The sequence below is a fragment of the Apium graveolens genome, chromosome 10 (genome assembly GCF_009905375.1).
Source record: "Apium graveolens cultivar Ventura chromosome 10, ASM990537v1, whole genome shotgun sequence".
In the NCBI taxonomy this organism is placed as follows: Eukaryota; Viridiplantae; Streptophyta; class Magnoliopsida; order Apiales; family Apiaceae; genus Apium; species Apium graveolens.
Genome location: NC_133656.1, coordinates 125,911,480 through 125,925,228, shown reverse-complemented (window position 1 = coordinate 125,925,228; position 13,749 = coordinate 125,911,480). Strand labels below are relative to the sequence as shown.

General features: G+C 36.9%; 1 protein-coding gene across 1 annotated transcript; it reads left to right on the top strand.

The window, feature by feature from the left end:
* Positions 1-12,562: 12,562 nt before the first annotated feature.
* LOC141690940 (uncharacterized) lies at positions 12,563-13,528 on the top strand. Its single transcript, XM_074495694.1, has 2 exons — positions 12,563-13,205; positions 13,341-13,528. The coding sequence occupies exons 1-2, from the start codon at positions 12,563-12,565 to the stop codon at positions 13,526-13,528; spliced, it is 831 nt and encodes a 276-aa protein (XP_074351795.1).
* Positions 13,529-13,749: the final 221 nt, after the last annotated feature.

The window sequence follows — 13,749 nt, the reverse complement described above, 5'->3', positions numbered from 1 at the left end:
GAGTATAATAAGAATTATAACTCTTAACTAATTAGGAGTTATTATTAATTCAAAATTCCTATTCGTATAATAATTAAGTCACACTTAATTATTTAAAAAATTAATTTCATAATTAATATTAGTAAATTCGAATATCAGTATTTATCTAATTAATTAATTCATACTCAATTCATATTATAAATAATTCGAATTACTTTAATATAATTTAAATCCAATTTAAAATAAATAATCCTTAAAGCATTCTTAGTGTGTGACCCTATAAGTTATTCTTACATTGGCAACGAATTTTAAATCTAATTTAAAATCGTAAACAATGATCGGCATCTAGTAATACATCATTGCTACCCAAGTAATAATAATTGAATCGGTGATCGATTAAACCTTTCATGAATAATGTACAATATAAAATAATCCCTTTAACCACATATTATAGATTAAACTAGAGGCATGTAATGTGTCATCCTCATCAATGTTTAATCCGGGTTTCCTTGATCAATGAGTAGACTATCATATCAAATCAACATTTGAGCGTGGCCATGCATTTAATAGTCTAGCTCACACAAGAGGCCAATAATATCACTGCTAAAATAGGAGGGTTAAATCCCATCTTGATCATTCATATTTCTCATACGATTTATAATATACCCAATGTCCACTTTTATCATTACCCGGTCAAGGATAACTTTTACTGGAATCAATGTATATTAATTTTTGTATAGAAATATAATGACTTCAGGTCTAAGGACCATTACATCATTATCACTGTGAGAATTACTTATGACACAACAGACATATAGTATCTCACATCGGGTCTGTCCAGCACCATGTACATATACAAATGCCTGTGTCTTTGACTTTAGTATCTCTAAACCTATGATCAATGAAATGTGATCATCAGTCAACAAACACAATAGTCTTAATGCATTATTATTGTCCCTTAATAATAATACTCGACTAGGGACCTTAAGGAATATTGATATTATTCTCATAATCTCATTTCTAAGTCACGTACTTAGAGATATAGAATTGCATATCATATTCCAAGGACATTTATTAATCTAACATTTATATCACAGTAAATTAAGAATTAATAAATTATAAAGGGAATAATCGATAGAACATAAATATTAATAATCCTAATGTCTTAAACTAAAACATCATAGTGTTGTCTCTAGGGCACAAACACTAACAATATCCCACTTGTACTAGAGCCAATCACCCATGTACCTAATACTCATGGAACTAGTATGACCATCGTGCTTCTGCTGCGACAAAGTCTTAGTCAGTGGGTCTGCAACACTATCATTACTATGCACTTTACATTTATATCTCCTTGATCATTAATCTCATTAATAAGGTGATATCGCTTAAGGACATGCCTAAACAGTCTCCTTGGTTGTTTCAAAAGTATCAATATATTTGGCTTCTATTATAGAATCATCAATGTTCTTGCTGTGAATCATTCCAGCTAACATAACTTATATTTAGAAAAAACATAAACCAGACATTGACATATAATCATCCTTGTCTATCTAGAAATTAGGTTAAGAAACTAGTATCAGTGTAACCCTTTACAACCAGTTCCCTATCTTCTCCATATACCAAAAATAAATCTTTAGTCCTCTTTAAGTACTTAAGAATATTCTTGAAAATAATCCAGTGACCCTCACCTGGATTAGACTGGTATTTGTTTATCATGCTCAAAGCATACAAAATATCAGGATAAATACATATCATTGTACACATTATAGATCCAATTGCTAAAGCATATGGAGCTTTCTCAAACGGCCATTATTGTCTAATGATTTAGGGGGAAATTATCTTTTGAGATCACTATCCCATGAAATATCGAAATATATCCTTTCTTTATCTCCTGCATCCTAAAATGATGCAATATTTTATCAATGTATGTACTCCGACTAGGTCGATTAATCTCTTCAATCTATCTCTATAGATCTTGATCCCTAATATATAGGTAGCATCACATAAGTCTTTCACCGAGAAACTATTTCTCAACCAAGTCTTAACAACCAGTAGAGAGGGTATGTCATTCCTTATTTGTTAAATGTCATCTACATATAATACTAGAAATGTCACATGACTCCCACTAACCTTCTTGTAAACACATGGTTCATCTTCATTTTGAATAAAGCCAAACTCCTTGACCGTTTCATCAAAATGAATATTCATTCTCCTTGAGGCTTGTTTTAATCTATAAATAGATATAAGCAACAAACTATCTTAGCAAACTTTGGATCGATAAAACCCTCAGGTTGTATCATATATATATCCTCTTCAAGGCTCCCATATAAGAAAGCAGCTTTGACATCCATTTGCCAAATCTCATAGTCAAAGTAAGCAACCATTGCTAACAAAATCCTGATGGACTTGACCATAGTGACCGGTGAAAAAGTCTCACCACAGTCTATACCATGAATTTGTTTAAAACTTATTGCCACTAGTCGCATCTTATAGGTCTGTACTTTACCATCCATGTCAGTTTCCTTCTTGAAAACCCACTTGCACCCTATAGGTTTTACCCCTTTGAGTGGATCAACTAAAGTCAATACTTTATTTTGATACATGGATTCCATCTCGGATTTCATGGCCTCTAGCCATCTCTCGGAGTTTGAAATGTTCATAGCATCTTTGTAGGTGAGAGGCTTATCATTATTTGTAAGCATCACATCACCATCTTGAGTCAAAAGAAATTCATAATTTCTCCAGGGCTCATGGTGAATTCTACTAGATCTACGAATAACTTCTGTTTCTTGGACAGGATTACTTTCAAAATTTTAATGTACATCCTGATCTTATTCCAACTCTGGTTCAATGTTATCATATGGTTCTTGATCTTCATCGAGATGTATTATCCTCCCACTAATTTTCTTCGAAAGTAGTTCTCCCTCAAGTAATACAGCAGCCCGAGCAACAAACACTTTGTTCTCGGAAGGATTATAAAAACTATACCCTAGTCTCACTTGGGTATCCCACAATCTATCTAATTTTGGTCCAAACTTGTCAGAGGCTAAACGTTTTACAAATGCTTCATGTCCCCAAAATTTTCATAAATGACATGCTATGACATTTGTCACTCTATATCTCATACGGAGTATTTTGAACCGCTTTAGTCGGAACTTGGTTAAGTGTATATGCAACAGTTTCTAGAGCATAACCCCAAAAACTGAATGGGACTCATCATCGATGGCACTATGTCCAACAAAGTACGATTTCTTCTCTCAGAATCTCTATTCTATTGAGGTGTTCCAGAAGGAGTAAGTTATGATACACTATCATACTCCTTCAAGAACTCTTGAAATTGAGGCTTAAGTATTCTCCTCCATGATCTGATTGTAGAACTTTTATACTTTCCTCTGTTTGCTTTTTTACTTCAGCCTTATATTCTTTGAACATTTCAAAAGAATCAGATTTATTCTTCATAAGAAACACATATCAATATCTACTGAAATCATCAGTAAATGTTATGAAGTAGTATAAGCCACCCCTTGCCATCATACACATTCGGCCACATACATCATTATGTATAAGTCCTAATCATGCGGTGGCCCTTTCACCTGATCAGGTAAAAGAAGCTTTAGTCATTTTGCCAATGAGACAAAGTTCGCATCTTCCGTATGATTCAAAATCAAACTTATCCAAGAATCCATCTATATGTAACTCAGAAATGTGTTTCTCATTAATATGGCTTAACGACAATGGTAGAGGTAATGTTTGATTTGAGTCATCTTAGAACATATAAATTGTTAACTAATTGTGCAACATTATAAGTATTATCATTAAAATAGAATAAACAACTATTGTTTATTTAATTAAAATGAAAACCTTTCTTGTCCTTACAAGAAATTGATTTAATGTATCCCCTAAAGGCAGGCACATAATAACAATTTATGAAGTTCTCAATCTCGCCTATATGGGCAAAATTAGGTATCGAGTTCCTTCAACTAGAGCAACAACTTTTGCTCCAATTCTAACCCGATACCTAAAGCTTGACCATTTCTAGTCTTCTTCTTTAGATCTTCCAAACAAGCTTGACAATTTAACTTCCAATCATCCAGTTATTTCCACATAAATGACAATCATCTTTTTTAGCAACACCACTATCAGGCTTCAAAAGCCCTTTGGGATTGGACTTTGGTTTGGCACCGAATATGATTAAATCTTCACCTTGCCTATCCACTTTCCTTTCCCATTTGCATTCCATGTGTACATCATCAATATGGATGTAATTCATGCTTTTACCGTGTTATTTTTAGCAGTTCTAAACATGCTTAACAACTCAGTGAGTGTTCTGTCTATCGCATTCCTCTTGTTCTTAACAAACTGAGAATAGAAGTTGTTCAAAGATCGTTTGATCAAATCAAGCTAAGTCTCTAGACTATTCTTGAAACCCAAAATATCAAGGTACATATACCTATCATCTTTAGAACATGTGGTCCAACCGGATATCATTCTCCCATTAATGCAAAAATATGGTGCCTTATTATTGTTAAATCTTTCTGACGAGCCTATCCTTCAAACATCCTTTGAAGGTGCCCAATCATATCATAAGCATCATTATGCTCTTGTTGATTCTAAATCCCATCACTCATAATTACAAGCATGAGACATGAAACATCAGTTGCATAATCAATTTGCTTCTGGTAAGCATTTTATTCAGCATATGTTTCATTCTCAGCTAGAAGAAATAAGGGAGGGGTTTGAGTGACATCCTTGAACTTGAGGACAATCCTCAAGTCCCATGTCAATTGAGGAAATTATTTCATGTCAGCTTGTCCTTCTTAAGGACTATTACATAGAGAAGTTATTTATATTATTTGTCATTTGATATCTATAATATTAAAGTGCATAGAATGACTTAGTCTACAGATAATCATTAAATTATGTTCAAGTGATTATTCATATATATATATATATATTCACAATATATATCTCCCACTATTTTTATCAAATCAATAGCCCTAACTATTAATTCGGAAAAAATATCTTCTATATCCTTTCTAGTGAGCCAAGATCCATATTTCACCACGTGTTAGGTCAGCTTTGGCTTTTCTCCTAAAACGTGATTATTTAGGTAGACAACATTTGTCAATTATATCAACTATATCACTCTTGGATAGCTTGGTGGAACAACATTTGTTCATATTTATCTAATAAATCTCACCAAACTCTATGCCTTTAAGTTCACAATCCTATTATAATAACTTAGTTAAGTCAAACCCAATAGTCAAAAAGTATCAATATACTTCAACACATCTCCCACGATAGATAAGAATACTTCACTTTGGCGAAGCCACTCCTGGTCGATCTAGGGGTTAACGCATTGGACTCATTGGAAGGCATCTGATCAACTTAATATTAACTTTAGGGTTTTGTTAATTTTAAAATGATCATGATCCCATCATAAAGAGATTCCCAATTTTTCCTTGAATAAAATACTTCAAATCAATATTCGTCAATGGTTTGATTTCCAGGTAGTGAGGGAGTCACAACGGTCTCGCTTAAAACCCACAACCTTACAAGTTCAATGAACTCGCTTTTGACAAAATCGCCCCATGTCAGAAACAAAGAAAATTTGTATTTTATTCCGTGTTTCATAAACACGAGAATCTCATAATCGTTTGTTCATTTTAAAATCTTGAATAATTACATATTTCATCTTGTTTAGCAAGCATGGCATGGGTGTCATATCTAATACATACATCCTTAATCTAATTAAGCATGCATCTTTATAAACTACTCTACAAATACATTCATCATATGCGCATATATATGTAAAGTGCAATAAATAAACGTGGTTGGTTATGGCTTCATCCTATGTGATCTTTATCAAGCTAATGACAAAGATCTAGGTCAATCTATGGTGGAAAATAAATACAGGCTAACTATTACATGTCTTCTTTCTTGTATTGCTTCCTTGGATGGCCTTCGTGTGGGATTACCCTTGATCTTCAATCTTCATGTCTTCATGTACATTACAAGAATGAAATATGAAAACTAATCTAATGAACTTACAAGAAGAACTCGAGTTACATTCGAGATTTAATATTTAGAAGATTGAACGATATGCAAGCCGTATTTAATAAACCAAAACCATTAACCTAAGGTCATAAGCCATAACCATCCACCATGCTCAATGAACACAAAATAACATGTTAAAACACATAATCTGATCTTAACATATCATACCCATCATGATCTAATCATAAAAACCAAATATTAAAAAAATCAGAAAATTTGAAATTAAATATGATAACATTAAATCGCAGATTAAAAGGCCTAAACGACGTCAAACGCCTTACAGATCAGTCGTTGATAGTAGTAGCTATCAGTTACGTTCAGCCGCTCGATTCCATATGAAATGGCATATTCGTTCGCCAAAATCGGACACAAGACACAGATTTCAGCAAATCCGCTGCATCCGATTCAGAATCGTATCAAATCCGATTCTTATAATAATAACAAACACAAAACATGTATATATCAGTATATATACAGATTATATAATCATCATATGATTATACAACTCTCATGAATATCATATATTCAAAACATATATATATATACATACGTATATATAAATATAACAACATGTAAAACATACAAAATCGCATACATAACAGTCGTGGAATATTGTATACATGTTATCATCATAAAACCAGTAAACACATAAATGAATTAAAACTTTCATGAATAATGTACAATGTAATATAATCCCTTTAACCACATATTATAGATTAAACTGGAGGCATGTAATGTGTCATCATCATTAATGTTTAATCTAGGTTTTCTTGATCAATGAGTAGACTATCATATCAAATCAACATTTGAGTGTGGCCACGCATTTCATAGTCTAGCTCACACAAGAGGCCAATAATATCACTCCTAAAATAGGAGGGTTAAATCCCATCTAGATCATTCATATTTCTCATACGATTCATAATATACCCAATGTCCACTTTTATCATTACCCGGTCAAGGATAACTTTTAATGGAATCAATGTATATTAATTCTCGTATAGAAATATAATGACTTCAGGTCTAAGGACCATTACATCATTATCATTGTGAGAATTACTTATGACACAACAGTCATGTAGAATCTCACATCGGGTCTGTCCAGCACCATGTACATATACATATGCCCGTGTCTTTGACTTTAGTATCTCTATACCTATGATCAATGAAATGCGATCATCAGTCAACAAACACACTAGTCTTAATGCATTATTATTGTCCCTTAATAATAATACTCGACTAGGGACCTTTAGGAATATTGATACTATTCTCATAATCTCATATCTAAGTCACGTACTTAGAGATATAGAATTGCATATCATATTCCAAGGACATTTATTAATCTAACATTTATATCACAGTAAATTAAGAATTAATAAATTATAAAGGGAATAATCAATAGAACATAAACATTAATAATCCTAATGTCTTAAACTAAAACATTATAGTGTTGTCTCTAGGGCACAAACACTAACACAAAACACCAATTCAAGCCTTTATGAAGCATCCTAACTGGATATAAATGCCACTTAATAACCTCTGATGGCCCATAATATCTGCACTGAATTTTTCAAATGGTCTTCTTTCCATAGATTACTGACAATAAGTTTGCAATTTTAAGTATACATGCTCACCTATCTGATATTCAACCTCCCTTCTTCACAGATCTTCCTGAGTTTTCATTCATTATTGGGCCCTTAACAAATTAGCCTTGAGATCGTCTAAGATTGCATCTCTTTCTAGCAACTGGTCTTCAACAGATGAGATAACGGCGCCACAGGGAATAAATTTTATTAAATAAGGTGGATCTCGCCCATAGACAGCCTTGAAAAAAGTATACCCATTGGACGTATGGCTGAGAATGTTGTATTAGTACTCCCCCCATGCTAACCAAGTGACCCAAGACCTTGGTTATCCCGAAATAAAAAATCTAAGATATGTTTTCAGGCACTTGTTTACCACCTCAGTCTGTCCGTCCGACTAGGGGTGGTAAGCCGTACTGTGGAAAAGCTTGGTACCTTGTGACTTGAACAACTCACGCCAAAATAATGACAAAAAGACCTTATCTCGATCCGAAATAATTGTTGCAGGAAATTCATAAAGTTTTACCACCTCTTTGACAAAAATAGAGGCCATCGAGGCTTTTATGAACAAATGTGTTATGGGAATGAAGTGTACATATTTAGACAAATGACCCACTACCACTAGGATAGAATCATATCCTTTCGACTTTGGGGGACCCTCCATGAAATTCATGGATATATCCTCCCATACCTTATCATGAATCAGTAAAGGTTGAAGGAATCTTGTTGGGCTTAAACATGAAGTTTTTGACTGTTGACACACTAGGAAGGATGTTACATATGAAGTAATCTGTTTTCACATTCCAGTCCAGTACCATGATCTCGCTATTCTCTGATATGTTTTTTAATCCCCCAGATGACCAGCTATTGGAGAATCATGGTAATTCTGGAGCAAGTAGTTTACCAGAAGTGAGTTTTTAGGAAGAACGACCCTTCCCTTATATTTTAAAATATTGCCCTAGTCGATGCAAAACCCTTTTGGTACCGAATTTCCTAGTGTCAAGTCCCTCATGACTTGCTCAATAAACTTGTCTGCTTGAATTATATTTTGAATATCATCCTTTAGGCCCGCCCGACGACATCATGGCACATAACTCAACTGGGCCTGAAAACTGACGTGACAAGGCATCCACCACTTTATTGGAATTTCCTGTCCTATAATGTATCTCAAAATCGAATCCCATCAATTTACTTACCCACTTTTGATACTCTGATCCAATTTTTTGTTGCTTCAAGAGAAAATTCAGGCTTTGTTGGTCTGTTCGTATTATAAATTACCTTCCCAAAATATGGTGTCTCCATTTTAGCACTGCTAACACGGTAGCCAATAATGCTTTTTTGTAAATAAATTTAAGGCATGCTATTATGCCCAAAAACTTTCTAAAATACTTAATTGGATGCCCGTCTTGTGATAAAACTTCCCCAAGCCCATACCAGGAGGCATCCGTCTCCACTACAAAATTTTTGTTAAAATTCAGAATTGCCAAAATTGGGGTCTGCAGCACTGATTTCTTTAGTTGTTCAAACACTGCAATAGCTTCTTTAGTCCACCCACACTGATCCTTTTGGGTCTGGTCGGTAAGAGGTTGCGCTATGTTGACGTACCCCGCTATAAACTTGCGATAGTAGCCGGTAAGTTCGAGAAATCCCTTTAATTGCTTGAGATTACGAGGCTCAGTCAAATTCTCCATAGCTTTCACTTTATCAGGAACTTCAGCAACCCCTTTTGCTAAAATAATGTGCCCCAAGTCAAATAAAAGTTGTTGCTAAAATTCACATTTTTCCTTATTAGCATATAGTTGGTGTTTGGCCAGAGTTCTAGAAAATAGTGTTAAAGGGTCAGCATGCTCTTCCATGGAAGGACTATAAACAAGGATGTCGTAAAAACACAATACCAATCATCTCATGTAGGGTTTAAAAATCATATTCATCAAGACCTGAAAGGTTGTCGGGGCATTCATTAGCTTGAACGGCATTACAAGAAACTCATAATAACCCTCGTGTGAGCGGAAGGTAGTTTTTAGTACATCCTCGCTTTTTATTCTAATTTGATGGTACCCCAACTTTGAATCAAACTTGGAAAACACCGTCGCATCGTCCATCTTGTCGAGCAGCTCATCTATGACAAGGATTGGATATTTATTCAGAACCATAGCCTAATTTAAGGCTCTATAGTCCACATAAAATCTCCAAGAACCGTCTTTCTTCTTTACTAAGAGGACTGGACTCGAGAATGGGCTACTTGACTCTCTTATGATTTGTGCTTCTTATGATTTGTGCTTGTAACATATCACGGATAAGAGCTTTAATCTCATCATTTTATGATTGAGGGTACCTATAGGGCCGTACACTCACTGGATCGACACCGTCTTTTAACGTAATAGAATGCTCATGTCCCCTTGATTGGGGAATTCCTGGGGGCAGATGAAACACCTGCTCATTCTTTTCGATGATCAGGCGCAAATAGGCAGGCATCCGTTATTTAGTACTATGCTACTCCTTCAATTTGTTATTGGCTGCCAAATGGTTATACTCGATCAAATACCCATCAGCCCCTTTTTGAATTGTTTTTATCATGGCTTTTAATGAAAACATAGTTCTCTCCACTACTGGAAAGGAACTATTTCCCTTTCAAGGATTGAGGGATGGGTTTAAAGAGCTATACGAATATACACACGATGACCTGACAGCGGGGCTAAATGAACCAGATTGTGTTTTAACAAAAGAGAAATTTGAAGTACATGAGAAAGATAAATTAGTCTTGCCAGCGGGTTTGTTCTCTGACTTGTATACAAGTCTAGTCCGCAACTTGTCCTTCACTTTCAGTGATAAATCCGTTGTGTGATCCAAGCTTCAAGGCCCAAGCAATCGAATTTCAGGTTTAATGTCTTCTTTTAACCCATTTATATATTGACCTTTGCCTATTTCCTCCGGAACCCATGTTAATGGTGCCATTAACTCTATAAATTGTCTTCAGTACTCTACTATGCCTATAGTCTGATGGTGGTTTAACCATTATTCATGTAGAATTCCAGCAACCGGTTGTCTAAATTATCGCATTAACAACCCCTTCAACTCTTCCCAACTACGAATGGGTCTCCTTTCGTGCTCCCATTGATACCACAACAATACGTCACCATCCAAGGACACAATAGCAGCTTCAACCTATTCCTTCTCACTCAACCGATAAAAATTAAAGTATTTCTCAGCCTTAAGTATCCATTTGTTGGACCAAGACAAGATGGCCCAAAGGAATCATAGTTAGGATAATTATGAAATATTATGTAAAGCCCAGGAAGGCCCAATTTGTAAGATAAAGCCCATTTGGGAAATGGTATAAATAAAAGACAACAACCCCATTGAAAGGGGTTGGCTAATTAAGCAAAGAAGATCATCTCCTAAAACTATAGTCTAATAATAATAATATTATTGGCACATCATTTGGCGCTAGAAGGAGCTTTGCTTTAACAAGATCCAACCAGGAGATGATTGTAGAAGAGCTTGATCCGGGAACCGCCGGACCGACTCAGGTAAAGGAGTTGACGACAGAAGTTGCCGCCGACCCCTCGACCCACGGCGATCGCGAGCTTCCTAAACAACCGGCATTGAAGCCGAAGTGTTTTTTCCCTCCACCTGAGGCTCCTCCAGAAGATCAATTTCTAGGATTGAAGGATTCACTCCAAAGGGACAGAAAAAGAAAAACTGTGTCAGATCAACGTTTTAGAGTTCAAACATCTAAAGGAAAAAAAGTTCTCTCGAGCGACGTTCGGCTGCATTTGGAAAAGAAAGAAAGGCTAAAAGCCCAAAACCAAGAAAATCCAGAAGATTCGCTTGATTCAGATGAAGAACTCGAGTTTCTAGAGCGCGAAGCTCAGAGATTGCTGGCTAAACTTGAGCGAAAACGCGAGATTCACCGTCTCCGTCGAGAGCTCCAACAAACTACAATTCAAAATGATGGACAAGACGATGAATTTTATGACGAGGATGATGCGGAGTATGAATATGAACCGTCGGCGGAGTCGACATATTCGCAACCTCGCAAACGTCGACAGAGGACAGTGTCATCTGCCGATGTCTCACATCAGACAGAATCCACAGAATCTATATCTCACGAGGAGTTCGCTAAAATGCAGGAGGAAATCGCCCAAATGCGTACCTTGATGAGAAATCAGGCAGGGTTTGAAACCGTTTCTGAGAGCCCCCTATCATTAGTGCTTGAGAAGGCGCGCATCGACAGGACGTTGAAAATGCCTGCTCTCGATCATTTTGACGGATCATCGGACCCGTTAGCATTTCTAAATACATTTGATGGTCGCATGGCTTTCTTCGGCCACTCAGAGATCGCTAGATGTCAGTTCTTCTCCACTTGCCTTCAAGGCACGGCTCTCCGATGGTACAGTAACTTGCCACCTCGGTCAATCGACTCGTGGACAACTCTGAAAAGCAAGTTTTAAGCCCGATTTTCCAGCAAATACAAAGGAATCAAAGTTACTGCATCCTTGATGACAATGCATCAACGCTCTTGCAAAAGTCTCAGGAGTTTTCTAACCCGGTTCAGAGAAGAGATAGCAGAAATTCCAGACTTAATAGAATAGATGGCAGTCAATTTCCTGACAGCGGGCATCGATAAGTCTAGGCATGGCCTCCTTTTAGAAGAGATCTTTGAAAAAAATCCGAAAACCCTACAGGCCACGTTCCAGATTATAGAACACCGCAAGATGCTTCAAGAAGCGGTAAGCTGTATACAATCTCCACGGAGGCCGTCAAAATATGAACGACGCTGAAGCTACAGTCCACGATCCCCTGCGAGGGAAAGGCGCCGAGAGCGCCGTAGATCGCCACTGCCTCGCACATCGGACCTTCCTCCGAGGAATAGAAGAGAAAGAGATTGGCAGCCCCATAATCAATCTGAAAAAGAGTTCACTAAACTCAACACCGAAAAAATGACAATTTTGGAGGTGTTAAAAATAGAACCGGATTATCGCCCTCCAAGACCCATGAAACCAGGAAGACCCCCAAGCTCCAGATATTGTGAATATCATGAAGATACTGGCCATACAACAGAGCAATGTTTTCAACTTAGCAATCTCATCGAAGGAAAAATTCGTCGAGGACAACTAGTCCACTATGTGCAGCACGATGATGAACCCAGACGTCACCATCGAGGCGAGGATGATCGTGTAATCGACGTTATTTTTGGTGGTATAGCAGCCGGGGGCCTCTCCCACAACTCTCGCAAGATTTATGCTCAAGAAGTCTTTAATGTCAATCCCTCGGCAGCTAAACGCCCTCGAGCGAATCCCTCCCCAGTCATCTCTTTCTCTGATGATGATTATCGTCCCGGTCTCATCGAAGGCCATCAAGATGCTCTCGTCATCACAACACGTGTGGGAAACAACACGGTTAAGAAAATGTTGGTCGATAATGGTAGCTCTGTCGATGTGTTATATCACCATGCTTTTTCCCGAATGGACATAGGGGATCGAAGACTCGAGAACTCCCGAACCCCGTTATACGAGTTTACAGGCAATGAGGTTCATGTGGTAGGAACCATCGACATGCCAGTGCTTTTTGGTTCCCCACCCTGTCAGATTTGGAAAATGGTCAAATTCCATGTGATTAGTGCTTCCTCAAGCTTCAACGCTATTTTGGGATGAACAACGATCACCGCACTCCGAGCTATAACATCTATCTCCCACTTGAAAATGAAATTTCTCACAGATTTCGGCGTGGGAGAAATGATTGGTGATCAAGTAACAGCAAGACAATGCTACCTAACCACTGTATCTCCAAGAAAAAAGGTTGACGAAGAATTTGATGTTAATCAGGTGCTTGACATCGACCCAGAGACCTTGTGGAACCACCCACTAGCAATTCTTGCTCGCCCGCCGAAGAAACTGAAGAAATAGAAGTGATCGAAGGAAATCCTGAGAAAACCACAAGGCTCGGCAAGAATCTCCATGATCAATTAAAGAAAGATATCACGTGCCTTATCCGTGAGTTTCCTGATATTTTCGCCTGGGATCCAAAAGATATGCCCGGGATTCCCGAGGTTGTCGCTCGACACTCTTTGCACATCAGTAAAAACATCAAGCCATTTAGGCAAAAACATCGTACATTCTCTGCTGAA

Coding starts and splice junctions, on each gene's coding strand:
- LOC141690940 (XM_074495694.1), top strand. CDS start 12,563: ATGACAATTTTGGAGGTGTTAAAAATAGAACCGGATTATCGCCCTCCA. Junction 13,206..13,340: donor GCTTTTTGGTTCCCCACCCT/GTCAGATTTGGA, acceptor AATTTCTCACAG/ATTTCGGCGTGGGAGAAATG.